Source organism: Acinonyx jubatus, chromosome D3 (genome assembly GCF_027475565.1).
Source record: "Acinonyx jubatus isolate Ajub_Pintada_27869175 chromosome D3, VMU_Ajub_asm_v1.0, whole genome shotgun sequence".
Taxonomy (NCBI): Eukaryota; Metazoa; Chordata; class Mammalia; order Carnivora; family Felidae; genus Acinonyx; species Acinonyx jubatus.
Window position 1 is genome coordinate 3,030,142 of NC_069392.1, and position 27,569 is coordinate 3,057,710.

The 27,569-nt window shown below is 53.8% G+C and overlaps 2 protein-coding genes across 2 annotated transcripts in view; one reads left to right on the forward strand and one right to left on the reverse strand.

Moving 5' to 3' along the window:
- GLT1D1 (glycosyltransferase 1 domain containing 1) overlaps positions 1–762 on the reverse strand; it is a 90,917-nt gene extending 90,155 nt beyond the window's left edge. The window contains exon 1 of the mRNA XM_015085168.3: positions 142–762. The gene's annotated coding sequence lies outside the window, so the exon portion shown is untranslated. The remainder of the gene's footprint in view (positions 1–141) is intronic.
- Positions 549–27,569, forward strand: SLC15A4 (solute carrier family 15 member 4). Its single transcript, XM_027044211.2, has 8 exons — positions 549–1,147; positions 7,281–7,576; positions 11,528–11,696; positions 12,069–12,146; positions 12,550–12,718; positions 20,647–20,802; positions 21,882–22,040; positions 26,606–27,569. Exons 1-8 carry the CDS (start codon positions 623–625, stop codon positions 26,752–26,754), a joined length of 1,701 nt encoding a protein of 566 aa, XP_026900012.2. The 5' UTR covers positions 549–622; the 3' UTR covers positions 26,755–27,569.

Consider the following 27,569-nt stretch of genomic DNA (forward strand, 5'->3'; position numbering starts at 1 on the left):
GTAGCGCCTCTTCATGGGGAGATGTTTCCTGGGGGCCATCTGGGGACCGTCTGCACACAGGGTGCTTGCCACTCTGGGGGACGGGGGTGGAACCGGCCCCCGAAGGACAGCAGAGGCTAGGGGTGCCGCTCACCGACCTACCGTGCAGAGGCAGCCCCAATCGTCAGCGCTGCACCTGCACGGGAAGCCCGTGCCGGGGCAGGAAAAGAGCCCGCAGGCAGGCGCCAGCTTTGCAAATCAGCCTGGAAGACCGGCAGAACCCGGAGCCGCCATATGGGGGTGTGTCTACGCTTTCGTAGGCGGAGGTCGGAGACCTCGGAGTGACAGGAACAATTCCGCTTTTAAAACCCCGTAGATGGCAACGCCCTGGGCCCGGGGCTCCTCTCCCGGCAGAAGCTGACCCACTGCCCGGCCGGGCTTCCGGGCGAAACCGGAAGTCGCCAGCGGCGGCCAATGGGGGCGCCGAGGGGCGAGTCTCGCGAGAAGCCAGGTAGCGGCAGCGACCAATGGGGGCTCCGGGGGGGCGGGCCGAGGCGCGGCTGGGTGGGTCTCGCGAGAAGGGCGGCGGCGGCGGCTGCACGGCGGCTGCTGCGCGTTGGCCGGGACGCGGGGCGGCGAGCGCATGGAGGGCTCGGGCGGCGAGCGGGCGCCGCTGCTGGGCGCGCGACGGGAGGCGTTCGAGGGCCGGCGCGCGGCGTGCGCGGCCGTGCTGCTGACGGAGCTGCTGGAGCGCGCCGCCTTCTACGGCGTCACGGCCAACCTGGTGCTGTTCCTGAACGGCGAGCCGTTCGGCTGGGAGGGCGCGCAGGCCAGCCAGGCGCTGCTGCTCTTCATGGGCCTCGCCTACCTGGTGTCGCCGTTCGGCGGCTGGCTGGCCGACGCGCAGCTCGGCCGCGCGCGCGCCATCCTGCTCAGCCTGGCGCTCTACCTGCTGGGCATGCTGGCCTTCCCGCTGCTGGCGGCGCCCGCCACGCGCCCCGCCTTCTGCGGGGCCCCGCGCCCCACTCGCGTCCGCAACTGCTCGGCGCCGCCCTGCCCGGACGCGCCCGCCCGCTACTGCGCGCCCGCCGCGCTGACCGCGCTGGCGCTCGTCGGCCTGGGCGTGGGCGCCGTCAAGGCCAACGTCACGCCCTTCGGCGCCGACCAGGTGAGCGCCGCGCGAGCGCGCCAGGTGCGCCCAGATGTGCGCCGAGGCTGGGCTGCGGGCAGCCTGGGCCCGAGGGACTGGCCGCAGTGCGCCCTGGGGAGGGGTGAGCACTCCTAGGGGATGGCCAGGGGGCCCGCACATGGAGCGGCCTTCCCTTCTGGGAAGGGGCCTCTTGGGAGTGATGGCCAGGTGGCTGTAGGTGGAAGTCACTTCCTTTCTGGGAGTGGAGTCTTGAAGGCTATCAAAGGTAGCAGCTGTCAGAAGAGCTTTAGGGGACAAGCCAACAACAGGTGCAAAGGGCCTGGGGCCAGCAAGAGAGGGGATGCCCTTGTTGCCCTAGCTGTTAAAGTGACAGTCATGCTGCAACACTTAGATGTATTAAGTCAGCACATATGTGCACACTCAGAATTAGGTAAGGTTGTATGCCACACACATTAAAAAAAACAAAACCCAAAACAGAAGTGAGGAGAGAGGTGGTAAGAAGGGGCCAGGTCCTGGGAAGTTTTTAAAAGACTTTGAGGGGTGCTTTGCTGGCTCAGTTGGAGGAGTGTGACTCTTGATCTTGGGGTTGTGAGTTCAAGCCCCATGTTGGGAGCAGAGATTATTTAAATAAATAAAACTAAAAGAAATAGAACACAGTAGGAAGCCATTGTGGGGTCTGAGTGAGGAAATAACATGATCGGATGTGTGTTTCTGAAAGGGTGGCCTCTAGAGCAGGTGTGCCTGGCAGCTGTGACCTGACAGCCAAAGCTGGTCTATTTCCTTTTTTGGGAGGGCCCACAAGCTAAGAATAAGAAGGGTTCTTAAGTTTTTAAGTGGGGGGGGGGGGGGGAAAGAGTGTTTTGCGACAAGTGAAAATCCTGTGAAACTTAACATCTCCGTCTCCGTACAAAAAGCTTTATTGGAACAGCCCTACCTGTTGGCTGGTCACACAGTAGCTGTGGTGTGGCTGCTTTCACGATGCAGTCGCAAGATTGTGGAGTCGTAACAGAGACTGGAGGTCTCGTAAAACCTAAGATATTTACGCTCTGCCCCTTCCCAGAAAAAGTTTGTGACGTCTGGAGTGCAGACTAGTGAGGGAAGTGGTGCCCACACGTGGACCAGGTAGAGACAGATGACGCTGGCCGGATTAGAGACGGGGATGTGGACTCAGGTGGGCAGAGTGGATTCAGGATAAGTCGAGGTGGAGTGGGCAGGAATTGCTGGCGGGTCATCTGTGAGCAACAGGAAAGACGACGCGTAGGTTTTTGTGCTGAATAACCATGTGATTTTTACCGAGGGCTTGCTCTGCCCCAGGCCCTTATGCCAGGGAGTGTATGAGTCTGTGTGACACCACCCCTGTTGTCGTGCTCGTTTCACAGACGAGGAAACTGAGGCTCGGGAGGTTAAAAATCGTGTGCCCAAAGTCACACAGCCAGCACATGACTGAGCCAGGATGGGAGAGCCTGTCCTTTGAACCTGAGCTGTAAGCGTGCCTGTGTCACGCCACCCATTACAGGAAGGTGGCACCTTCTAATGATGTTGGGAATGATGGATGCCTGACGTCCTGAAGGCTTCCTTCTCTGCCCCGTGAAACGTGCTTTGCGTACGTGAAGTCATTGACTCTCCTTTCCAGTAAGGAGGTGGATGGACAAAGGATAGTTTCTTTTCGTCATAGCAAGTGGTCAAGCCAGGGTCGTGGGCATTCTGCGGCAGAAACACAAAGCGTGCAGAGTTGGGTCTCGAGGCCCGGGCTTGTGGCTTTGGGGCTTGGGGGCCATCAGTGAAGGCACAGCATGGGCTGCACAGCCACGTGATCCCCTGCCATGGCCCTCACTGTTCTTGTTAAGCTGCCTGATCTGAGCCTCTTGACGATCTATGTACTGGAGTTACCTGTCTTCCTAGAAACAGGCTGAGAACGTTTGGCCTGCGCAGAACCATAGCAAGGGAGTGGGAGCTGGGTTTGGGCCCAGGCTGTCTGACTTAAAAGTCAGTTCTTTCCAGTGGATAATAGACTAGCAATTAACATTCATAAGGAGTGAATGGTCTTGTAAAGGTTATTTAGAATGCATGACAAAGAAGGAACCCTCCATGCTTAATCACATGGACATTTAAAAAAAAAAAAAAGTGCTCTCTTCAACCAGATGACTGGCCTAATCTCTTCAAATATGACCCTATGCTGAAAAGAATAGGACTGACCGCTCTAGATTCAAGGACGTTACACTTGAGAACCAAACGCATTGTGTGTGTCATGATGGGATCCTCGGTGTTTTTTAAGCCATTTTGGGGGGCAATTGGGGTAATTGGATTATAGACCACGTTAGATAAAATCGCATTGACATTGTTTCTTTTCAATTTTTTTAATGTTTATTTTTGAGAGAGAGACAGAGTGCGAGTGGGGGAGGGAGGGGAGACACAGAATCCGATGAGGGCTCTGAGCTGCCAGCGTGGAGCCCGAGGTGGGGGTCGAACTCGCAAACCATGAGATCGCAACCTGAGCCGAAGTCGGACATTTAACCGACTGAGCCACGCAGGTGTCCCGACGTTAAGTTTCTTGGTGCGATAATGGTCTGTGGTCATGTAGAAGAGTGGCTTTATTTCAGGACTCATGTGGGGTGAACTGCCACCCTGCTGCAACTTATTTTTAAATCATTCAGCCTGGAGAGTATGTCATTTACAGGTGCAGAAAAAGAGAACTAAGGATCTAAGTGAAGGGGACACAAAGCGTATGTTTTACTGTTCCTTCAGCTTTTCTGTAAGATTAAAACATTTCAGGAAAATGGTGAGGGGTCCTTGAACCAATGCACAGATAAGGTGGATGTGGTCCCTCCGTGCAATGGAATGTCACCCAGCTGTGGAAATGATGCGCTGATGGTGCTATGACGTGATGGATGTTGACAACACTGTGTCAAGTGAAAGATCCAGACGTGAGACGCGACGTGTCCTTTTTGTTCCATTTCTACGCAGATGCCCACAAAGGACAGACCAAGAAGACTGCCACAACGGCGGTAGCTGGGGGCCGGTGGCGACAGGGTGGGAGGTGCCTGAAAAGGAACAGTGTCTTGGTGGCGTGATGGCATGTGGAATTGGATGGTGGCCGTGGTTGCTCAAGTGCGGGTAGGCCACCAACCACCGAGATGGACGTTTCCAAATGGGGAATTCTTTCGTATGCGGACTGTATCAGGAGAAAAGCATTCAGAAGGAAAGCGACGCTGCTGTTCTGCCACAGGCTCGCTCCGTGCCGGGTGCTGACTGCCGGGTGGAGGGAGGTCTGGGCGTGAAGCCGGTCGGTCGGGCTGCTCTCCAGGGTGGGTTGCTCGTCACCTCCCGGCTCTTCTTGTGTCCAGGACGTCCGCTTGTGTTCTTAAGGTAACATAAGCTTCTCTATCACTGTCCCCTTCCCCTCCCACCCCCCAGCAGGGGCTCGAGGGAGCATTCTGAGCGAGAGATGAGTGGGGTCCGGCAGTGTAGCTTTGAGGGGCCTCTGCGGCCCTGAGACAGCGGATGGGCCACTGAGGACTCCAAGGCGATCCGTTTCGGTGGAAGTCCTGCCAGCCCCTTATTTCTCCCCAGTGTTTAACCTTTTTCAGAGGTCGCAACCGTCCTTTCAAATAGTGAACTGAAAGAAGAAAAACTTGCTTTACAGATAAAGAGAGGAAATGATACTTTTTTCTTTCTTTCCTGGAGGGGGGAAGGGTCGCAGTCTTGTGCATTTTAAGGAATTTTTCCAAATCTGCCAGCTGTGCGACTTACTGTACATGGTTCTGTTCTTTTCGCTGGACTTTTCTGAATTGACTGCCGTAGCTCCTTTGGACCGGTCACATGAGACACTTGTTTACCCGCGGTGGGGAAGGGCATGAGCCCCGGAGCAGATGACGATGTGATGTGACTAGTGAGAAGTGGCTGGCTGTGGGCTTGCCAGCTCAGGGCACAGAAGCATGTGATTTGCAGCTCACAGGAGCCAGCTTCCCATTTGTGGAAAAAAAAAAAAAAAACAAAACTGGTATGTGCTTATTTAGGGCCTTAGTAACAGGCTTAGACTTCTAAAGTAACATTGGCTGGGGCGCCTGGGTGGCTCGGTTGGTTGGGCGTCCGACTTCAGCTCAGGTCACTTCAGCTCAGGTCCTGATCTCGCAGCTTGTGAGCTCGAGCCCCGCGTCGGGCTCTGTGCTGACGGCTCGGAGCCCGGAGCCTGCTTCGGATTCTGTGTCTCCCTCTCTCTCTGCCCCTCCCCTGCTCAAGCTCTGTCTCAGTCTCTCCAAAAATAAATAAATGTAAAAAAAAAATTTTTTTTTAAGTAACACTGGTGAAGTACACTTGGAAGTTCGAACAGGTTCACTGCCAGGTTCACACAGGACGATGTGTGCGGTGCTGCCGTAGGTGACGAAAAGGGCCCGACATGCTTGAACTGATACGAACGCTGTCTGCATTAATTGCGTGGTTCTCTTCCCCGCTAGGCTGGCCGCCCCCCACCCCTGCCACCTCTCATGCTATTTCTGTCCTTCGTTGTGTTTTCTCTGTAACCATTTCTCTGCTTACAATTGGTGTTTCCTCCGGTCTGTGTCTGCGATAGGGTGGACACTCGTGTCCAGTTTACTGATACAGAAGAACTGTCTTGGAATACGAGAAATTCCCAGGATAAATCCTTCAGCCTGCGTTCATGCCGGCCTTTGGTCTAGGACCCCTGTCCGCTTCTGACGGCGGTTGGGGACAAGTTGAAGCTCCTGACAACGTGCGGGTTATTTAAAACCCAGATTTTCAGTTTGGGGTGGTGGTTCCCATGTAATTACTTGAAGCAAGTTTCTTGCCAGGACAGTAGGCGTCCTTAATCATTTCGGATTAGAATATGTTTTTTCTTTGCAGTCACAGATTTGGCTATTTCCTATCTGTACTTTAATCTTAAAGCATAGAGGTGAAAATATCACATGAGGTTATATGACTGCTACCAAGGTGCTTTTTTGTATCTGGTGCTTGGTGGTCTGGGCCCCCATTGAGAGCCTTCTGTGTTCTTGGATAGTGTGGCCTCTGCCCTGTGAAACAAACCAGGTCTGTTACTGGAACAGAAATTAGTCTTTTCATAACTTAAGGAGGAGACAACAGAGGCTCCTAGGGCAGTCTTTGTATGCAATCCAGCATGAACCACAGCTAGGAAGCTTACTTAAAAATTGTGTGAGATGGGGTGCCTGGGTGGCTCAGTCGGTGAAGCGTCCGACTTTGGCTCAGGTCATAATCTCACGGCTTGTGAGTTCAGGCCCTGTGTTGGGCTCTGTGCTGACAGGTGGGAGCCTGGAGCCTGCTTCGGATTCTGTGTCTCCCTCTCTCTCTGACCCACCTCTGCTTGCGCTCTGTCTTTCTTGGTCTCTCAAAAATGAATTAACGTTAACAAATATTTAGGAAAGGTAGTAAAAACCGTGTGAGATCACTGGCTGGTGTAGACAAGGTGTCCATGTGGATGTGGAAGTCAAGGTAAGGTGGGAAGGTGTGAGGGGCCTGTCCCCATGTGGAACGTCAGCAGCACTGTGGGGCCCATTATATGGTCTTCTCAGAGTGTGACCCGGGGCTCATGTCCGAGTTCAGGAGATGAGGGGTTCGTGAGCCCCCCAGGAGTCTCTCCCTTATCAGAATCTCCCGATTCCCTGGATTGCCTTCCTAATCTGAAAACAGCATGTAGTTTTAGGTTCAATCTGGGATTTCCTTTTTGCCCCAGATTTACCAAGGTGTGGAGTTGTACAACGGTGGTTCTAAAACTTACCTGTGAATACAAGTCTCCTGGAAAAATGTTTCAAACGCCAATTCCTGGGCCCCAACCCCCGAGATGGTGACTGGGCGGGTCTGGAATGTGAGTCTTGTGAATGGGCACTTGTAGGGAGCATTCCAGTGTTTCCAGAGCAGGTGGTCCCAGCCAGTACTTTGAGAAACTCTCTTGGATTTCTTGGATTTCAGCATGATTAAGAGAAGCACCCTCAGAAAGTGCAGTAATTAAAGTTATGGGGTGCTCCTTTGTCAGGCGCCCCGAATGTATCTGTAGGCACCGTTTGGTGGGGCTGCGTTTCTTATAAGCTGCCACAGTGACGGTGACCGTAGTCACTTACACAGGTTTCTCTTCCTTGAGGATGATCACGTTTTAAAGTCTGTTTCCTCCCCGTTGTTTTAGGTTAAAGACCGAGGTCCAGAAGCCACAAGAAGATTTTTTAATTGGTTTTATTGGAGCATTAATCTGGGAGCAATCATTTCGCTGGGAGGCATTGCCTACATTCAGCAGAACGTGGGCTTCGTGACCGGCTACCTCATCCCAGCGGTCTGCATCGGGGTGGCTTTCCTGGTCTTCCTCTGTGGCCAGAGCGTCTTCATCACCAAGCCGCCCGATGGCAGTGCCTTCACGCATGTGTTCAGGATACTGGCGTATTCGTGCTGTCCCCAGAAGCAGATCGGAGAGCACGGTCACAGTGGGTGAGTGCCGGCTGAGACACGACGCTCCCAGCGCTGTGGATACAGTACTGGTTTGTGTCTGACGCACATTACCGTGTGCAGGGCTCGGGGCTGGCGGCTTCAGTGTCTCACGCGCACGCGAGGACGTTGTAAGGCGCTGCCGTCTCCATTTTTTTTTTAACGTTTATTCTCTTATTTTTATTTTTGTAACGTTTACTCATTTTTGAGAGTCAGAGACAGAGTACAAGCAGGGGAGGGGCAGAGAGAGAGGGAGACAGAATCCGAAGCAGGCTCCAGGCTCCGAGCTGTCCGCGCAGAGCCCGACGCGGGCCTTGAACTCCCGGACCGCGAGATCATGACCTGAGCCTAAGTCGGACGCTTCACGGACTGAGCCACCCAGGCGCCCCTGCTGTCTCCATCTTCCAGGCAGACCGGCAGCCTGATTCCGGGACTCATGCTTTTAGCGTTTAACTTCCACCCTGAGTTTCCTGTCACCACTGGTTCGGATGGACCTCTTACTTCTGTAAAAGTGACAGACACAGACATTGGCAGAGAGTAGAGAAAAGACGTTGTACATACTCCCTGTGTTTCCCTTTTGGCTTTAAAAAGCTTTGAAATTCATTTGAATGAAACATCCAGCAATCGCTAACTTGTATTGTACTTCCGAAACAGTAAGCTGTTGTGTCTGTCTTCTGAATCGGCTGCTGAGTGGGTCAGTGTGGGCCCCGTCATCCACTGGTCCCTGCGGCCGCTCTGGGACAGGACGACACAAGAGCAGAATTTTGAGAGGCAGAAGGGGAACTGCATCGTCCCCTCTGCATGGGACTTCCCAATTTTAGTGCTGAAAGTCCCACGTCCTGCAGTTTTTTAGCGCTGGAAGTCCCACGTCCTGGGGAAGTCCCGGGCAAGCTGGGACAGATGGTAGGTCACCCTCGATGCATATTAATACAGAAAAGTCCGGAACTTAGCCCAAGAAGAGAGCTCAGCAGTTTTGGGGTTTATTATTGAAGCGTGATCTACCCGTAGTACAGTGCACCCCTCATACTGGGTGGTTCTGGAGTTAGGACGGCCTCATTCGACATAGGATCTAGAATATTTGTCATCCCTAAAAGTCTCCGGGACCCTTGGTAGTGGACCCCCTCAAGGAGGGTTCTGATAGGCACTCCTGATGGGTGGGTGGGCAGTCCCTGAGCCAGAGGCCGACCCCTCAGCCACACAGGGCTTTGTGCAGCACACTCCTTGCTGGGTGGCACTGAACTCTGGAAGGTTCCGTGCGCCAACCCCCACACCCACCTTCTCGTGGCTGGTGCCCTGAGCCATACGAACGTGTGGTATTTTGTCGCATGCGGTGGGTTTGAAGCTGTTCCAAAATAGCTCTCGTGGCCCTGCCCCTCTGCCCGGGGCTGCCGTGGCCCCTCAGCTCTCCCCGCCTGTCCTGGGATTCTGACGGGTCCGTGCAGCGCCCAGACCCCTAATTCCTGACCGCAGATGGTGGCAGTGCCGTCTTCCTGGTGCTGTGCCTCGGCCTTGCCTTCATCAGGCGCAAGCAGGGGCTCTCATCCCACACGTTCGGTCCTTGGGTTGAGTACTCGTGAGCAGACCCATCCTCTTGAAGGCTTGGGGTGTCGGTGCATGTGGTACCTGGTAGACATTCCTGCAGGAGGACGTCACGGCCTCATGGACGTTCTGGGGTGTCCTGCACAAATGGCATGATGAAAAAGGTCTGGACTCTTACTTCAGAATCTGATTTCCCTGTGGGTTCGGTTTTGGGCGACTGGCACAGTTAAGATCGAAAGGACTGTCTGGCAGAGAAGCTGGTGGACCTGACAGTTCTCAAGTTATGTTCTCCTTAGGCACGGGTCCGGGCTCTGTGACCTTGGGCAGGCTAATGACCTTGCCATGCCTGCATTCCCTCTTCGTACAGGGGACAGGGGCTCATCTTGCAGGGTCATCGTGGAGCCTGAGAAGCTGGCGTGTGCATGGCTGTTAGTGTGGCCCGGCCCGTGCTGAGAGCCCGGTTACCGTGAACTGCGTGGCCGGGAGGGGGATGAGCAGCCTCACCTGGGGTTTTGCCGAGGTGCTAATCTGCTCTGGTGGCTCCAGGTTCTTTTTGGTCTGGGCTGGTCTGTGTTTTGGAGATGACTCCATGTCGATGTCACGTGAGAAAATCGATGTGGATGCGCTCGTCAGGCTGAGTGGGGATAGTTCTAATCCTTTTCTGAGACGCACACCTTGGGTTGAGAATCTGAGAGTCACTAGACCCTCTTCCTGGGAGAACGCACCTGCGCACACACAGCAGCCTCTGCAGACAGTTCTGGGGGAGCACCGGCCTCGTGACGCTGGGGCCCTTTCTGGGTTCTGTCTGTGTTCCAGGGCATTCGTGTCTGTGGCTTCCTGTTGGACCCTTGTGTGTTGCACAATAACACGCTAACAACATGCGTGAGTTAGGGAAAGCGTTAGGTGCATTTGACTTAGTGGTATTGAGAACAGTTGGTAATGCAAGTTGTGTGACCAGTAACATGGGAATGATTCGATGTATAAAAATGGGTTTGTCCTTCGACATTGACAGGATTTTAGAGAAACACATGGGTAGATGATGTGGTAAATCACCGACCGTGTCTGTAATACGTACCTAGGACTGGACATCTTCTGGCCAAAAAATAAAATTGGAGAAGCTTAGTGAATATTTTCAAAAGAGAGTCTGATACTATCTTTGGAATTTAGCATTTCTCCCAGAGCGTGGTTTTCCTGATTCTTTTCCCTACTAGATAAGCTGCGTGCGGCTCGGGTGCCACCTCTGTGACCCTGGCTCCCAGCTAGAATGGACCCAGACATGCAGACACTCAGTAAATGTTTGTTGAACGGAACTTACCTTTCCTGTCCAAAACGTAGCTAAAATATTAAGTTAGTTTTCAGTTTTTTGCCCCCCCTCGAACGTTCAGGTTAAGAAATGTCAATGTTATAAAAAAACAATCATGAGACAAAAATGATTTAAAATAGTGGTAACTTAAGTTGGATAGTTTAAGCTACAAAGCAGACAACTAGAAAGCCATTTATATCCGAGTTGCAGAATTGGAAGATAATTAATTATGTCCTAGTGTTTCTGGCTTTAGAAAGTAGTTGGTCGACAAAACAAATTTTTCTGTTTCACCCCTAACGACCTAGGAGCATCCATATCCGCTGGAGAGTTTGAGAGCTGCCCGCTGGGACCCTCCCATCTTCTGACTAGTGACAGTGGCCTAGAGTAAGCAGGCGAACTCTGTTGCTAGTGCCCAAGCCAGGGCCCAAAGGCCTGAGCGTGAGGGTGATGCCTGTGGCCAGAGAGTGGATGGGTGGCACCTGGCCCCCAGCTTTGTCACCGCAGCAGGGGGTCCTTACCCTTCCGGCCCGGCTGCAGTGGGGCCAGCAGGAGCGTCTTGGTGGTCGTGGCTCGTGGTCAAGGTTATCGGGCAGGCGCTCAGTGCCCCCTGCTGCCAGGTGACCTCGTCGTGTTACCGTCACGCCCCCAGCCCCCCCCCCCCCCCCCCGAACAGATCCCTTCCTCACGGCCGCGTCGGTGGCTGCGGTTAAGTAAAGGGCTTTGTTAACAACCTCAGTGTTATGGTCGCGAGGTCTTCGCGTTTGAAAAGCAGCGCCATTCAGAATCCACACCATCCCGCTCAGCTTTTTTTCCTAAACGCTGGTGCAGCGACGTAGCTGGGGTGGCAGCCGGAGCAGAGGGAGCCGTGGGCCCTCCTTGGTGTGGGTGAGCGGAGCTGGAGGCCAGACGAGACCCGGTGCCCGCCGCGGCCGCCCCCGTGCGGTGCGGCCGCTGGTGTAGGAACCGCGTCCGGCGTGAGTCAGTAAGCGAGGGGCTGAAGGAAGGCACATCAGTGCAGCCAGCTGCCTCCCTGCCTCCAGACTGAAATTGTTGCCAGACAGCCCATTTCCGGGGGTGGAAGAAAACTAACTCCTTCATTTTGTCTCCCAAAGTGAAGGCGTTGGAGCCCTTCAGCACCCTTCTAAACACAGTCTGTTTGATTCATGTAAGAGGTCTCGCGGAGGGCCGTTTACGGAAGACACGGTGGACGACGTGAAGGCCCTTGTGAAGATCGTCCCCGTCTTCTTGGCTTTGATACCCTACTGGACCGTGTACTTCCAAGTGAGTGCCGCCAGGGGCCCCCCCTCCCCCCGCCCGTCCCTGAAGCTCCCGGGTGCCTCGGTGGCCCTCTTGCGAGTCTCTGGGGTCTTGGCGTCCCACTGTCGGTGCCGGAGTCCCTTCCGCCTAGTTCAGGGTCGTGAAAACCCTTCGACAAGAGGAGCCAGGAGCGGCTGCGCTCCTGGTTTTCCAGGCCCCCCTTTGAGTCTTATTTCTCTGTTCCTTCTTTCTCGAAGTTCTCTGCAGGCGACGCGTGTGGGGACCAAATAACCGGGCTATTTGCAAACTGAGCGTTGCACGTCTGCTCCCAGAGCGGGGTGGGGGCGGGCACGTGCTCGAGCCTTCGCACACCAACCATACCGCTTTCTCACCCAGATGCAGACAACGTATGTTCTGCAGAGTCTTCACCTGAAGATTCCGGCAATTTCCAGCCTCACGGCCACTCCTCACACGGTGAGAACAACGGGGGCGATGTGGAAATTGTCTCCCTGGAGCTTGTGTGACACACGGGGTCCTCCTGTAGGCCCTTGCGGGAACCAGGAGCATTCTTGCTGGAAGTGGCTTCTGCTCATTTTAGAGACGGGTCTTGGTCAGCGGAGTCGCTTACTGATTGTTGACTAACGTCACTAAACCAGCATCCTCACCGCACTTTCCCCCCTTAAAGCACAGAAACGCAGACGCAGAGGCATTTAAAAAGAGGTCTTTTTCAGTTCTAGTGTCTTGAACCTGGACTTTTTCCTTAGGCAATTCCACTTGGTAGGAGTGGATTGTTCTGGAAAGACAGTTGTCCCCGTTGGACATTAGTTATGTGGTTGCGTGTTCCTCCCAAGAACTAACCTTGTCTGTGTGTTTCCAGTTCCCGGCGGCCTGGCTGACCATGTTCGACGCGGTTCTCATCCTGCTGTTAATTCCCTTGAAGGATAAACTGGTTGATCCCATTCTGCGAAGAAATGGCCTACTCCCATCATCCCTAAAAAGGATTGCCGTTGGAATGTTCTTTGTGATGTGCTCTGCTTTCGCTGCAGGTGAGATGGCGTCTGTGTCTCGTTCGGAGAGCCCGAAACCGGCTTCGGCAGCCGTGGGTGACCCCAAGCACGGTGACCGGCCCCCGGTCCTGCCGCGTGTGCACCAGAAAACAGAACACTGTGAACGTGGGTGGTGGTGGTTTTCTAGTTTCCGTTTTGTGACGTGTAAGATGTTCTTCCCGCGGCTCCGCAATTTTCCTTCTAGAGCCAAAACCACATACTCTGGAAGGTGACTTTTGGCTTGGATCAAAGGAGGCTTGTTGTCTTCCTGCTGATTGAGATTTTGGACAACTGTCGATTGCCGAATGGATGAATGTTGATGTAATTCTCAAAGATGGGGATTCTCAACCCTTAGTTCTTAACGTTAGGTCCACTAGCCGGCTTCAGTCTGCCCCGGACCCTTTGCGTTTTTATGTAAAATTGTGCATTTCGTGACAAGAAAGGTTTTATCAAACACAGGTTCGTGACCAGCCTGCACCCCCTAGAAAGAAACGGTTGAGAGCTGAAGCCTCAAGTATCCCAGCCCTGAGGGGGGAGTTTTCCGTTGGGGCCTCCCTCATGTTTCCGTGATTCTTCTCTTCTGAACCGTAGATTGGAATATCTTCTGCTGATGAAACTGAGGTATCACTGACTTCCTCAACTTGCTCTGGAGTTCTTCTTTCATCAATATTTGAAAATTATGGAATCGTAAGATAGCGTAGTTACATAACGAGAACAGAAAAGCTGATGTTCTTGAACCAACTATATATCACCCGGTGTTATGAGGAATTTAACATGAAGCCCTGCTGAGATGGAATTTAATATTCTCCGGCAGTGTTTTCTAGCAGCCTCCCTGCACTGTCCCCAGAGTGAACATATTGATATAGTACTTAATAGATTTAAAGAAATGAGTCCCTAGGTTTAAGAGATCTATATTGCAGCGACCGGGACATTTTAGAAGACAATTACGTTTTCTCTTGATCAAATAGATAATTAAAGTGAGGTTGTGTCTGAATGAAGTTTTTACTGTGTGCTTTCTTTATAATTCTGTTTCCCTTCCAGTCCTGGGGCACATAGGGAAATAAGCAAAAGCAAATAAAAACTAAATTACAGTGGGGCTCTAATTGCAGGTCTCATTGAGCAGGATCAGAGATCGTCGGGGCCGTCTAGAGTAACAGAGCCGCCTGGAGTTGGTGTCTGTGTGTCCCGCCTACCCTGAGCACCTGCTGTGGGCTCAGCTTTGGCCTGGGCAGCTCCCCTCTGTCCCTGCATCGGGGAGCCCTCTCTGTACCATGGCCACGCTGGTCATGTGCTGGGGAAGGCAGCTTGTTCTGTCCCTCTGGGCAGGGCAGTGTCCTCGGTTTTCAGGCATTTCCTAGCAGATTCTAAATTCGGGCTCCTTTAATACCGTCTTATGCTTTGGTGTGATTTCCGGCTGGACAGCTTCTGGGGGGCACCCTGAGAACGGGGGAGGGCATTCTGGTGGTCTCTGTACGTGTCCATGTGGGAGGCAGCAGGCAGACGGTGACCGCTGAGAGTGCCCGGTCGGCCTGGCGGTTCCGCCCGTCACCAGCGCCAGTGGGGCGGACAGGCCGTGCCCTGAGTGGCTGCTCGCGCCCTGCGGGCGCTCGTGTCGCCAAACGGCCCTGAGACTCCGCGTAGGAATTGATTTCTCAGAAATGGAACACACCCGCTATGCTTGTTCTTAATAGGCTTGAAAAGGCTTTCTTCTGTGCTTGGTGGCCAGATATTGGGGAGGGGCCTCGATGTCACTGGTTCAGAGGTTTTAAATGTCTTGTGCTTGAATCCAGCAGTTTATTAACTGCATCGTAAACAGGGGCCCGAGCTTCACACAGCGTGACTTCCAGCTCTGGCGAGTATTACTTAATTGGAACATTAATACGTTTTGAGTAGAGACCTGAAACTATCATAGCAAACCAAAATTTCAATCGAAAGGAAACTGTTTTGCCTTTGAACTTACTACCTTCTCCTGTAACCAATCAATAGCTTCCATTTAGTACCATGCCTGCTGGGAATAGCGTTTTCTTTAGCGTCCCTGAGATGAGAAGAATCAGGCAGGCCCGAGGGGTTTTCTCAAGTGTGCATAAGAAAAAAGGAAGTGTGTTCCTTGGTTAGATTTCCTTTTCTTCTTAAAAATTGTGTGTGTGTTCTTAAATTACTGAAGCGATACATGCTCACAGGAAGAGAGGAAATCTTGGAAGCATAGAGAAGAAAATAAAAATCAGCTGTAATTTCCCTAGAGAGCCTCTCTCCTGGGATGGTGTGAACTGGCCTGATCTCCTTTGTGTGTCTGTGCACATGCACCTCCTTTGTGTTTTTGCAAACATGAAATCCTGTTGTGAAAGCTGATTTGAGCCTGATGAGAAAACAGAAGCGTCAGAAAAACCACAGAGTATAATAAAAGCTATGCATGTTACATGTAAGGAGAAAACCCCCAAAATACAGATGAGCCGTTGCACACGCACGTGCACACACACACACACACACACACACACAGACACACATTTAAGGACACATTATTCCACCGCCTAAGGAAATCTGCAATTACCACTTTGCAGGTGCCTGGGCAAAATTATCTGTGTGCTGTGTGGTAGGCGTGTTTCGTTTCCTTTGTCACGCGCTTTACAAAGCCCTGAAGTATCATGAAGATCCTCCCGTGTCCGACGCTCACGTACAGTTTTCCAGTGTTGGGTGTCAGGGCTCTTGTTTTCACTGCCATGGTCACCGCTACGGTGGAATTTCTTTCCTTTCCAAATACTCAGAAGCGTAATCATGGCACCCTTTGAAGGCTTTTGATAACCTGACAGAATTCTCTTCCGGGAAGGTGGTGAGTGGCTCTGCCATTGTCCCAGGCTGGTGGTGCCCTCCATCCGCCTGCCGGCCCCTCTGTCCCTCGTGGCTGTGTCGTGGGACTCTGTCCCGCGGGTGTGGGCAGGGGTCCGTGCGCAGACTTCAGGGCCCGAGAGCATCCTGAAATTGGGGCAGAACCAGCTGAGAGCCTTTTTTGGGCTATAGCCTTCATTAGTTAAGAACCCCTGGTCCACAGCGGGTCTTTAGAAATTAGTGTCACCTAGTCAATCCGTGGTCATTACAGACACACAGAGGAAGCAGGGGCGACCTCAGTGCATCCAGAACCTCACCATCCAGTGACCATCACGTCATGTCTTCCTAGAACTTTTTCTGTTACAGGTAAATTGTTGTTGTTGTTGTTGTTGTTTTTTAATAAATAGAAACGAAACGAACCAGCCACATTTATAATGTACTCTCCTTGTTTACTCTACACATACCTTTTTTCTGTGGCGGCTACACACTTAAGTTATGGCTTTTAACAAGTACGTGATATTCCGTTGTTGAATGTCCTGTTGTTTTTTAAGCCAGCCTCTCTTGCTGCACACGCTGGCGGATTCCAGTCTGTGCGCACACGCCTGTCCGTCCATGTGCCTGCTCGTGGCTCGCTGCCCGTTCCGTTCCATCAGCACCCCTGTCCGTACTGAGCACCTTTTCTGTAAGTCTCTTACCTGAAGGGCTTAAACACGCTATGTCTTCACTTCAGTGTGTATGGTGGCGGTGGTGGTGATTTTTCCCCAAATAACCCGCCCCGATGTTTGTGTACCGTGTATGTTCTGTGACGTTTTCTACTGGGCTCTTCCTGTTCATCCTGATGTGGAAATCCAGACTTTCATCTTAGGCGTATTCTTTCCAATTGAATCATTTTCCGTTGACTTTCTTTATGGTATCTTCCAGGTTTCTTTTTTTTATTATTATTTTTTTGGGGAGAGACAGAGACAGAGAGCAAGCAGGGCCTCGAGGAGCAGAGAGAGAGGGAGACCCAGAATCCGAAGCAGGCTCCAGGCTCCCAGCTGTGAGCGCGGAGCCCGACGCGGGGCCCGAACTCACGAACCGCGAGATCACGACCTGAGAAAAGTCGGACACTCGACCGACTGAGCCCCCCAGGCACCCCGGAGTCTTGCAGTTTTAAACACGGCTTCACTTTAGGTCCTGTTAGGCTTCTTCCTCGCTGCATGAGGTATTTCCGCTTGCTCACACGGAGGCTTTCTAAATCCTGAGTTTCAGTGAATTCTTCTCAAATGGTCTCTTGTTGCCTTCAGATCACATGGTCTCTTCTCCTGCCTTCGCGGTGACCCTCCCTCCCTGTGTCTGTTGGGCGGTGTTGGCTGGGCTTCCTGCCAGGCTGGTAGGGGGCATCCGCTGGGCGGCTCAGCGGGAAGCTTAGAACTTGAGTGTGAGATACATACTCACGACGATGCCAAATTTGTAAGCTGTGTTTCACGTTTACTGAGTATCGTTGGCAGAAATGAATGTTGACTTTTCCTACCATGTTTTGGTTTCCAAGAGGGTTACGTGTGTGCCCCCCGCCCCCACGCCCTGGGACGTTCACGTTTTTTATTTCTGTTAACTTCCTGATGTTCGTTCCTGCATTTCTGAAACACCTGTGTGTTGAGAGGGTGGGAGGGTGCTGGCCTTGACTGCTTGGAGTCTGCTGTCCTGTTGACGCCCGCTCGCCCCCACCGCGGTTGACCTTGCCTGGCCTCCCGGAAGCACCCCTAGGCCCTGTGCGCAGGAGAATATTTCCACAGGGGACGGTGATCGTCTCCTCCCTGGGAGTCCAGGTCTTTGCCTGGAGAATCCTGTGAGCCCCTCACTCTGAGGAGACGTGGGGTGACTTTTTCACCTCTTCTCAGTTTTGTGCAGATTGTGTTTTCTCCGCAATCCCTTAAGCTTTTTTTTTCTCTAATGTCCCGAGTAAGCCGTTCGTTTTACTGAGTTCTAGGCTGGAGATAAATATAGTCTTCTAAATAAGCCTGCTGGGCCTCCTTCCTCATTTACAGTTTCGTGTATTCTGTGCTCTTTCTTCTTCAAATTAGGTTGGCCAGAACTGTATGTGTTTTATATTGTTCCGTAGACACATCTCTTCAATTTATCAATTTCGCTTTCTCCGTGTTTTCTAATAACAGAGAACAATTAAGGGACGCATTTCTATTACCTCGGGTTTGTTCTGTTTCTCTCTCTTGTGCGTTAGATCCTTCACTTACTTTCACTCACTCTTTCCTGTTTAACAGTGAAAACCGCAGAATGGTATGAATTTGCCTGTCGCTGCTGCTTTGTCAGGTTTCCTGTGCTTGGATTTGTTGTAATGTCTGTTGTTTTCTAAGGGTGTGGAAATGGGATTGTATTTCCTGTATGACCCAAGAGTAATTTCAGAGAATTGTTCCCATGGTATTGATGTTTAACCGTAGGTTAAGGATGCCTACTTTTATTGTGGATTTGGGAGAGATCATGGCTTTATGACTCCCACACTGGGGACTTCGGGCCCTCCTCTCTGGCCTGGTAGCATTTCTAAGACGTCTGTAGGGTGCTGAATACGATGGTTCCTCTGCTGTGCCATCAGCTGTGTTCATCAGATGCTTTAGAGCAGGGGCCCTAAACTCAGTGCCTTCAAGGGGCCTGGGGCCACACGGATGAGCGCACGGTCCAGGAATGCGGTAGTCGGTGCATCCTGCCCAGACCCTCCCTGAAACTCTGTGTGGGCCTCCTGCACTGCCGCCCGAGCACTGACCTTTGTGTCCCCTCCGTTCAGTGAGTCCTGAGCTGTGTGTCATGTCGATGGTACCCAGGCCTTGCCTGCGGGTCTCCAGATTGCAGCCCTTGCCCCACATGAAGCCTTACTTTTTGTCTACTTGTTGTGTCAAGGGCTGGGAGGGGTGTGTGTCTGGTCGTCCCTGTGTTTCGAGCTGATGATGCTGTTCTCGCTCTTCTCCAGGGGTTGACTGCGTCACCAAGGGAGGATGGTCCTTTGGTAGCGAGGCAGAGCACGCGTGCCCTGGGGGCGGGGGGGGGCACCAGACTTAGCGCTGCTCGTGGTTAAAGAGCTTGGAGGGGATTCTGTCCAGTTCTGTGAATCACAGATGGCATTGTGTCTGCGAAGCCATGAGCACAGGGCTGCCCACTGGCTCAAGGAACATGCCTCAGTGGCACCCATTTGTCACTCCAGGTGTGTGTTTCTCAAATCTTTCTTCTGCCGTGTTGTTGGCCGTGCCCTCTCCCCTCACTCTTGCCTGCCGGCTGTGTCGTGGCTTGGCCCTTCCCCTCACCCTGGGCAGTGGCCCTCATCCGGCCCCCGCCACAGGTGCTCGTCTGGACCTGTGCAGAGTCAGCTCCTTCACTAAAGAGTTTGCCATGCTGGCTGTTCCAGCACATTCCTTCCCGTTATGTCTGTGCTTCCTCGTTCCTTCCCACTATTAACACTGATGACGGCCTGTGCCCAGGCCTCTGTCGTTGGTGGAGCCCCCCAGCCCCCACTGGCAGCGTCCTCTTGTCTGCTGTGGGGTTGGCCCCACGGCCCCCACAGGAGCACCCTCATCTGTTTTCTCATGTCCCCCCCCGGGCCTGTCACCTGGGTCCCCCTGGCCACTGCCCCTTGTCCCGGCCTCCTCTCCCGCAGTCTGTGTCTCGTCCGTGTTGTCTTGCTGAGACCACAGAGGTCTTGTCCCACGGCGCGTCACATCTCTCCTCTGATATCCCTGCTGGTGTCCCTGGCCCCAGACGCTCACGCACACACGTCCCCTTAACTGTGCGGCCTTCCCTGTGAAGAAGAGAGTTTTTTCCCGCTTCAGTTTTCACCCCCAGGACTGGTTGGAAGGGTCCTTCCCTACAGACCCAGCTGCACGCTGGTGGCTGGTGCCGTGACCTGGCAGTCTGAGGGGAGCCTCGGCCGACCCACAGGAAGCGGGTCACACTCTGTCCCGTGGTTGGAAGATGTTCCAGCCGGGCTAACACTGCTGTCCACAGCCCTGCTGTAGGACAGCTGTCACTTGTGGATAAGGCACCGCACGCCTCAGACGCCCTGTCCCCAGCAGGCGGGAGCACTAGCCAGACGGCTCCGCACCTGCATGTCCCGTGATAGGACGTGGTGTGGGGGCTGGGGTCCCCTGGACACGCGGCCAGGGAAGGGACGCAGGTGTCTCTGATGGCAGTGAGCCAGAGGCGTCCCCTTCCCTTGCTCCTTCCATACATTCTCTCTCTGGACGTTTCACTGGACACATAGCTTGGGGACAGCTTCCAGAATGTGTCTTCCACCCCCTCACTGGTAGCCTGGACCCTCTCCACTCTCTGGGTTTAAATACGTACGCGTTGGCATGCTTTTCAAAGCCTAGGGTCCATGATTTTATTCACAGGGTTCTTTAGAAACAAAAGTGGTGGCCTCTTCCACCTAAGAACTTGGTGCTACGGCTGTTCTTTGTAAGCCTCACTCCGTGTGCGTGTGCGTGTGTGTGTGCACGTGTGCATGCGTGTTACAGCGAGTGGCTGTCTGTACTCCTGCTTGTTTTCCAGTGTCTCTTTGTTGCACTTGACGAAAGACCAGTAGCTGAGCGGGGTCACAGGGCGGCTGAAGGCGGTCTGTTCGCTGGGGTCACAAGGAACCTGGCGTCACTGTCAGTAGCAGGTTGCAGGAGTAACGATGATAAGTTAGCACAGCAGCCCGAGTCGGGTACCAGGACGAGGAAACGTCTCCAGCCTCACTGCCTTCTGACAAGCGGACGCAGTCTTACTCTGTCACAGCACTATTTAGTGTGGCCTGGCTCCTCCTGTTAGAAACAGAAGGGGTACAGGTGAGCCATCTGGACGTTTGAGGATTAAACCCCACGTGTTGAGTCTCCTGTGTGAGGCGCTGTGAAAAGCCCACATGAGTCGTGTATGGTTCGATCAGTTTGAGTAACTAGGAAGCTGGGAGCCGGGAGGTTCTCTAGATTGGGGACCTCTGGGGAAAGCTGTGTCCCTGGGCCTTGTTCCTTCATGTGATTTTCAAAATAATCAATAATCGTAACAGACCTGTAGTTTTTTAGTTTAATTGCAAGTGTTAACGAACAGAGGTTCTATTAACCTACTTATTTCCTACTTAATTCCAGGAATTTTGGAAAGCAAAAGGCTGGACCTTGTTAAAGAGAAAACCATTAACCAGACCATCGGAAGAGTCGTGTATTACGCTGCCGACCTGCCCATATGGTGGCAGGTCCCACAGTACGTGCTGATTGGCATCAGTGAGATCTTTGCAAGTATAGCAGGTGAGGCTTCTCTGAGGTCGGGGTTGGGGTCTGGTTTGAAGGCAGCAGGGCGTGTCCCTGTGTTGGGCGGGTGACGCAGGGACAGCAGATTGCCTCTGTATCTCCTGGCAACAGCTGTGGTTCAGAATGTGAGTTCGTAAGTACGGTAATCCTGTAGAAGTGAGGTTCTCCTTCCTTCCTGGGTATAAAACCAGGCTTCCCAAAGACATTCCCATGCATTTGTCCCCTGCTGCGGGGAAGGAGGAAGTCCCGGGTCGGGCACTTCCTGAGCACAGCGCTGCGGTTACCCTGCGGCCCCCAGGCCCCCGGCCGTGGGCCGCTGCCAGAGCTCTGGGTGTCTGGGTGTGCTGGGTCGGCTTCGTGAAGGAGGCAAACCTGATTGCTAAACGTGTCTGCACGAGCCTCTCTTGTCCTAGGAGTGAGGTTCTGCGGGGTGTGGACGAGTGTGTCGTGTGCAGGCCTGTGTGCGGCTTCTGGGAGGGAGGGGGAGGGCGAGAAAATTATCGACAGCGCTGGGTGTGTTGTGGGGGGATGTGGGCGGTGGTTCCCCCTCCTCACCTCTCAGCGATTCCCGCAGAATTGGCTCACGATCTGTGAAAGATATAAATCAAACCGTTGTCTACACTGCACATCTCCACATCTAGTTATTATAAAAACCGGAACTTATAGATGTCTCTGTTGAAATTATTTTAAGATATATTGCCGTTAAGATAGAAGTCTTAACACAGAATCCCATTTTAGTGTACATACGTTGTTTTCAGACCCCTCTCGGTTGAAAATACAGAAGTTTGATTCTTTAACCTCTTTCTTTCCATACGGATCCATCCCGAAATCCAAGCACTGAGAAGTCAGAGGTTACCTTCAGTTTGAAAGCAAGGACTTGACATTTTGCCCCGTGACTGGAAGGACTGTCATGGTGAAGAGAAGGGGCCCCTGACCTCTTGACCTTGTGTTAACTACGGTCCTCAGAGTAGGGCAGGGAGCTGAGTCCCCACGTGGGGCCCGTGCTCACCCTGCCGTTTGAGGCAGGGCCCCGTCAGCCCGCGCCTCTCACAGAAGCAACCCCCTTGTTTTTACAGGTCTAGAGTTTGCCTACTCGGCGGCCCCCAAGTCCATGCAGAGTGCCATCATGGGCTTCTTCTTCTTCTTCTCTGGCGTCGGCTCGTTCGTGGGCTCTGGACTGTTGGAGCTGGTGTCCATCAAAGCCATCGGCTGGATGAGCAACCACACAGACTTCGGTGAGGGCCCCGCCGGCGGTTTGAAAACGGCCACTGGCAGAACCCGGTGCTTACGCGACGGCAGGCCAGGCGTCTGAGCGCCAAGGTCACGTTAGGGGAGGTGGGCTGCCCGGGGGCGGCCGTGTGCAGTTCCTGGATTGGCGTGAGCCGCCCCCCGCCCCCCCCCCCCCGCCAAACACCTGATCTCCTTCATCCTGACCAGTTTCCCGAGGCCCCTGTGAGCCTCTATCTGCCCCAGGGGCCAGTCTCTGGGGCTGCTGCCTTCCAGAGATGTCTTGGACCCCCTTGTGGACCACAGTCTTCGTGAGGCAGATAAACACTCTAGCACATAATTCCCTTTATTGAATCTTGGTTTGTATTTTCCTTTCTTTTCCTGACAGTAGCTTTACATTTTCTGATATTAAAAAAACAGGTAGGTAAATAGTTGTTTTTCTTTCCTTGTGACCTGTCATAATGGGATTTTACAGCTCACACCAGTAGGTGGCATCTTGGGTGCTAAACAGAGTCACTCAGAAAAGACCAGAGTTTTGCTGTTTCCAGATTTATGGTGGCTTTTAAATGGACACAGGAGATCAAGGAAGTTTCTTTCTTTTTATGTTACCGTTTTGCCTCTGAAAACAACTTTATTACTTCATTACATTCTTATGTAATCTTGCAGCATTAACTCAGGTCAGCACTCTTAGCCACCTTCAGGTCTTAAATCCCCTTAAAACTCTGAGGAAAGCATGGGACTTTTCCAGAAATTACAGAATTCCAAAAGCCCTGCGCTGAGTTAAATTCCCATCCTAAGGGGTGAGTGTAGGCCTGTGGAGTCCCATTGTGACGTCCAGAAACCTACCCCGTCAGTGTGGGCCCTGGGGTGTGGGCTGCAGTGCATTCCAGCTGCTGGAGCGTCTCCATGGCAGGCACAGACCTGGTCGTCCTGAAGAGAGCGGGCAGGTCTAGGACTTGGTTTCTGCACGCGGGGCCCCTGGAGGGACAGCAGGTGCACACGGCATCCGAGAAATCTCATGGGTCCTGGTGACCGTGATCTGTTCTTGTGCACGCAGGACAGCCCTCCTTCAGAGAGAGCCCTGCTGCAGAGACCAGGTCTCTGTGATTCCTCAATGTGGATTCTATGTCTTTCTCTTAGTTTTCAGCATATCCTGAAGGATTGATTGGTTTTGGTCAATCTCATTGCTTCCCAGAGATTTGATCCCTTCTGGGCTAATTTAGTATTTAGTCACTAATTGAGTATCTCAGACTTTACTACGGTTCACCCCTTATTTCTGACAGGGTCGCTTCCAGCCCTGCCCTGCGAGGCTCGTCTCCAGTCCTCGCACATGGCACACGCACAGGCTTGGACTGGGTCTTGTCTGTTGGTGTTGTTTTCAGAGCGTGTAGCCTGGGACGGCCCCACGCCGCTCCCCGCTCCTTAGTGCCACGCCAGTGAGGAGAGTTTTGGTGAGCTGTGCTTGCGGCCCCTGCAGCCTGGGTGGCGAGGCAAGGCGAGGCGAGGCCGCAGATGTAGGAACTGTGCAGTGGTCCAGGCAGCTCCCTCTCTGCTCCCTCCCACCTGGGGATTTGAGCAGAGAATGGGACACGGTAGCCGCCCTCCAAAATCAAACCTGGTTTTAATAGCCCAGGTGTAATCCTGGGCTCCGTCCGTGCTGTTCCTGGCTCTCTGCTGTTCCACTCCTTCCCTTCAGCTTCTGTGTTCAGGCTGCTGCTGAAGCAGCATTAGAGCTGGCTTAGTGTGTCATGATCGGCCCACGAAGTGGCTTCCCCTGCAGTCACAGGACTGCGGTGTGAAGGGAGAGCCCCCACCCTTCCCCCTCCTTCCTTCCCTACCTGTTCTGCGGGCGTGCTTGGTTTTCATCCTCATCGGGCCCAGAGTGATTCATACGGCGAGGTGCACCAGTCTGAAGTGCACAGTTTGAGATGTTTTCCACCCAGATCAGAATGCAGGACATTTCGGGAGGCTTCCCTGCGGCCAGCCCACTCCCCACCCCGCTAGGTGTGGAGCGCTGTGATGTCTGGCACCGTGGACCCCCATTGTTCTGTGCTCTGCTGTGGCCGCTCCCTTCCACACTCTCGTGTGTGGATCCTCCCGTGGCTGGTTCTTTATTATTTGAGGAGTAGCCGGGGGAAGAGTCTGTCCAGTTCACTTACCTGTTCTCTCCTGCTGGGTGCTAGCGAGGTTTCCAGTTGGAGGCTGTCGTGAGTCAAATGCTGGTTCTCACACATGTGTCTGGGGCATGTGTAAGGTCACTTCTCCGTGGCCCAGGCGTCTGTCCTCCCAAGTACAACCTCCCAGAGTTTGTCTGTATGTGCATCGTCCTGCAGTCGGTAAAGAGGCCCAAGAAAGCACAGGGCGATTGCTTCTATGGGGTGACGCCATCTCTGAATGCCCTCTGTCACCCCCACAGGCCGACCTGCCAGGGAACGCAGCGTATAGTCCCTGGGCGTGCCTGCTCTAAGCTTCGAAGTTGTAAATGGCTCTTCACTTTGGGGAGATTCGCGTTTCAAAATCAGCCTGCAGAGTGACGTCACCGGTGTCCTGACAACGACCTCGTCTCTTAGTGCTGAATGCTGACACCACGGTGGTGGCCACAGACCCTGGGCTCCACCAAGGGCGTGCGGCTCTCGTGCCCGAATGGAGCCTGGCCCGCCGTGAGGGCTCAAGCGCTGTTCTTGCCTGTCTGCTGAGAGGTGGCCTGCCGAAGCTCAGGTGTCCCCACATCCCTTCCCAAACCAGCCCACGTGTGAGATCATGGTCTCCCGCAGCCTGTGTGCACGAGAGTTCTCTAGAAGTGTGTGAGCACACGTACAAACGTACATTCGATGTATTGTTAGCTGCGTTTATCAATACAGGCTTCCGGAAACGTTGGTGCAGATGAGTATATGTTCAGACAGAGGGATGTACCAGGATAAGCCAGCTTCACAAAGCCCTTCAGAGGAACAAAGCCCCCGTTTCGTAAGAAGTCAGAGCTGCTGTGGGACCAAGTACAGTGTTTGCTCATCTGTCGAGAGTTGTGTCAGGGAGCGTTTTCAGTAGGTGACAGATGGCGGAAGGGGTAGGACGCCTTTGGGCCGTGGTGACAGGGTCAGTCCATGTAGGGAGCTCAGGGCAACGTGTTGTGCGTGGATATTTGTGTAGAAACATCGCTGTATGTTGTCCACACGTCCTTCCTGCTTCTCCGTGCTGAGCGGTTGGGTCAGCGGTGCTTTAAACACTCGCTTCTCCCGTGGAGAGACCGCCAGTCCGTGGGGTGGATGGTCCTGGACCCACCTGGAGACTGAGGACAGGACGGTGGCAGACAGGCGGCTGGGCACTGTGTCAGGGCCATTACCTGCTCGTTTCCTCCAAATGATGACGCTGCCCGCGAGGTCTTGTGGGCCCCCTTCTGCAGATGAGGAAACAGCCCAGATTGTCAGGCCATTTGGATTTGACCTTTGTTGGTTGAGCTCCACGGTCTGCGGCTGGAACCTCTTCCGCCTCCTCGGGATTTATTGGGAACTAAAGGGAATATTGCATGGGAAATGCTGCGCTTAGTGCTTGGGGCCGAGTTGAGCATTTGGTATGTTAGGTACGGGGTCAAGTTCGCCCCTGTATCACCTTGAGGATGCTGAGACCTGCACATTTGTGGGAAAACATTTAAAGACACGCTTCTGTCTTCCTATCGTACGTAGAGTGTATGTCACCATGCATTCTGGCTTGTGAAGGGCACACGCGCTCTGGAGTGAGTTCAGTGTCCCTGAGCTACCGAACCATGGGGTAAATCCTGAGCCCTAACTGGCCGCGGCATCCAGGCTGCGTTCTGGTGTTGCGTGCAGTGTTGAGAAACGTCCAGATTCGAGACCCAAGTTGCAGGGAACACCACCCGCAGGACTCCTCATGGAGATGGTCTCTCTTTAGTCGCCTTCCTGCTGTTCCGCAGGACGGCGGCTCCGCGCTAGGCCAGCCGTTGGCGGGGGGACACGACCACAGACCTTGAGGGGCAAGCGCTGCAGGAAAAGACTGGAAGGCAACACCGTGTGGTCACGTATCTGCTTCCGGGGGCAGGGACGCAGCGGGGTGCGGCCTCGTGTCTGCTTCGGGTCGGGGGAGGGGTGTGGGCAGGGACGCAGGGGGTCCTTTGTTCACTTCCCCGCTCTTTCCGGGCGGGAGCAACTTGAAGTAAAAAAAGACTTTCTCTGCTGTGTCCAGTCGGCACTCCCATCGCTCGCCTTGTCGCACGCTTCTCTTCGGCCCACCGCCCGGATTTCCCCTGGGGGTGTGGACAGAAACAGGTCGTGTCGCTGCAGCCCCCTGGTCCTCCTCCTTTGTCTTCCGGGGGGGAGACGTTTGAGGGGCAGGGGTCACGCCAGGGACCCCCCACCCCGCCCGTGGTGGAGACACGCAGCCAGCTTCAGAGCGCTGTGTATCTTGAGTTTCAGAGACACGGGGCTCTTTGACTTTTAGCCGCTTATTTCTTAACAGCTGCAGGTGGAAATCACCCTGACCTTGCTCGGGACCGAAGGTGATATGTGAAACCTTCGGAAGTACCCAAGCGCAGCTCACACACCTCTCTCGTCTTCCCCAGGGAACATTAACGGCTGCCATCTGAACTATTACTTCTTCCTCCTGGCTGCTATCCAGGGAGCCACCCTCCTGCTGTTCCTCGTCGTGTCTGTGAGGTACGACCGTCAGCGGTCCCGGGCCATCGGTGCGCCCGCCGGCAGGAGGACCTGATGGCCCCGAGGCCGCTTCCACAGGACGGAGGGGGGCCGTGCACCGCGCCGGCCGGGCCTGGGGACTCGTGGTCGCCGTGCAGGGGCGGCCCCTTCTTCCCTTCCCTTCTCCCAGATGAGCTGGGTAAGTGCCTTTCCGTGGTTTCCCTCCGGGGGCAGAAGCCGAGCCCCGCGGACGGGGACCCGCGGCGGAGCCGACCAGGGCCCAAGACCGCGTGTCTGGTCCGCATCCTGGCACTGGTAGCAGACGCTGTGGCCTCCTGCCCATAGACCGCATCCTCTCGCTTTGTTTCCTTGTGCTTGAGAAGCATCCGCTCAACCTTGAACGGGAGGGCTTTTCAGGAGACAAGAACGTGGGCAGGTGCCGCAAGGACTTGGTGCGAAGGTCACGTCCGCGGTTTTGCTCGTAAGCCGCTGAGCTCGCCAGTGCTGGGTTCTTCCGTGGCGAATGTGTTTTATCCGCGGCTTCAGAAACTTACTTTTAAACCGTTGATGATTGTTTTCTCACGAAAGAACGTGCGTCGAGAAACATCGAAGGCCATGTGACCCGTCTCAGGCGAGCAGGCGCCCTGAGGGGGTGTGAGCCTTGCGTCGTCTGTCCTGATGTGTCATCCCATTCTGGGCGCCGTCGAGGGCGAAGACTGGTCACCAAGACGGTCGGGGAGCCTCACTCCGAGCGGAACTCGAGATTCAAGGCCGCCGGCAGTGTTAAATGTCCCGAGCGTGCTTGAACCGTTGGGCGGTCTGTGTCGTTGTTTAACGTGGCTGTGAGGGTTCTAATTTTGTTAAATAAACTACTCTTTCTTTGTTGCTGTA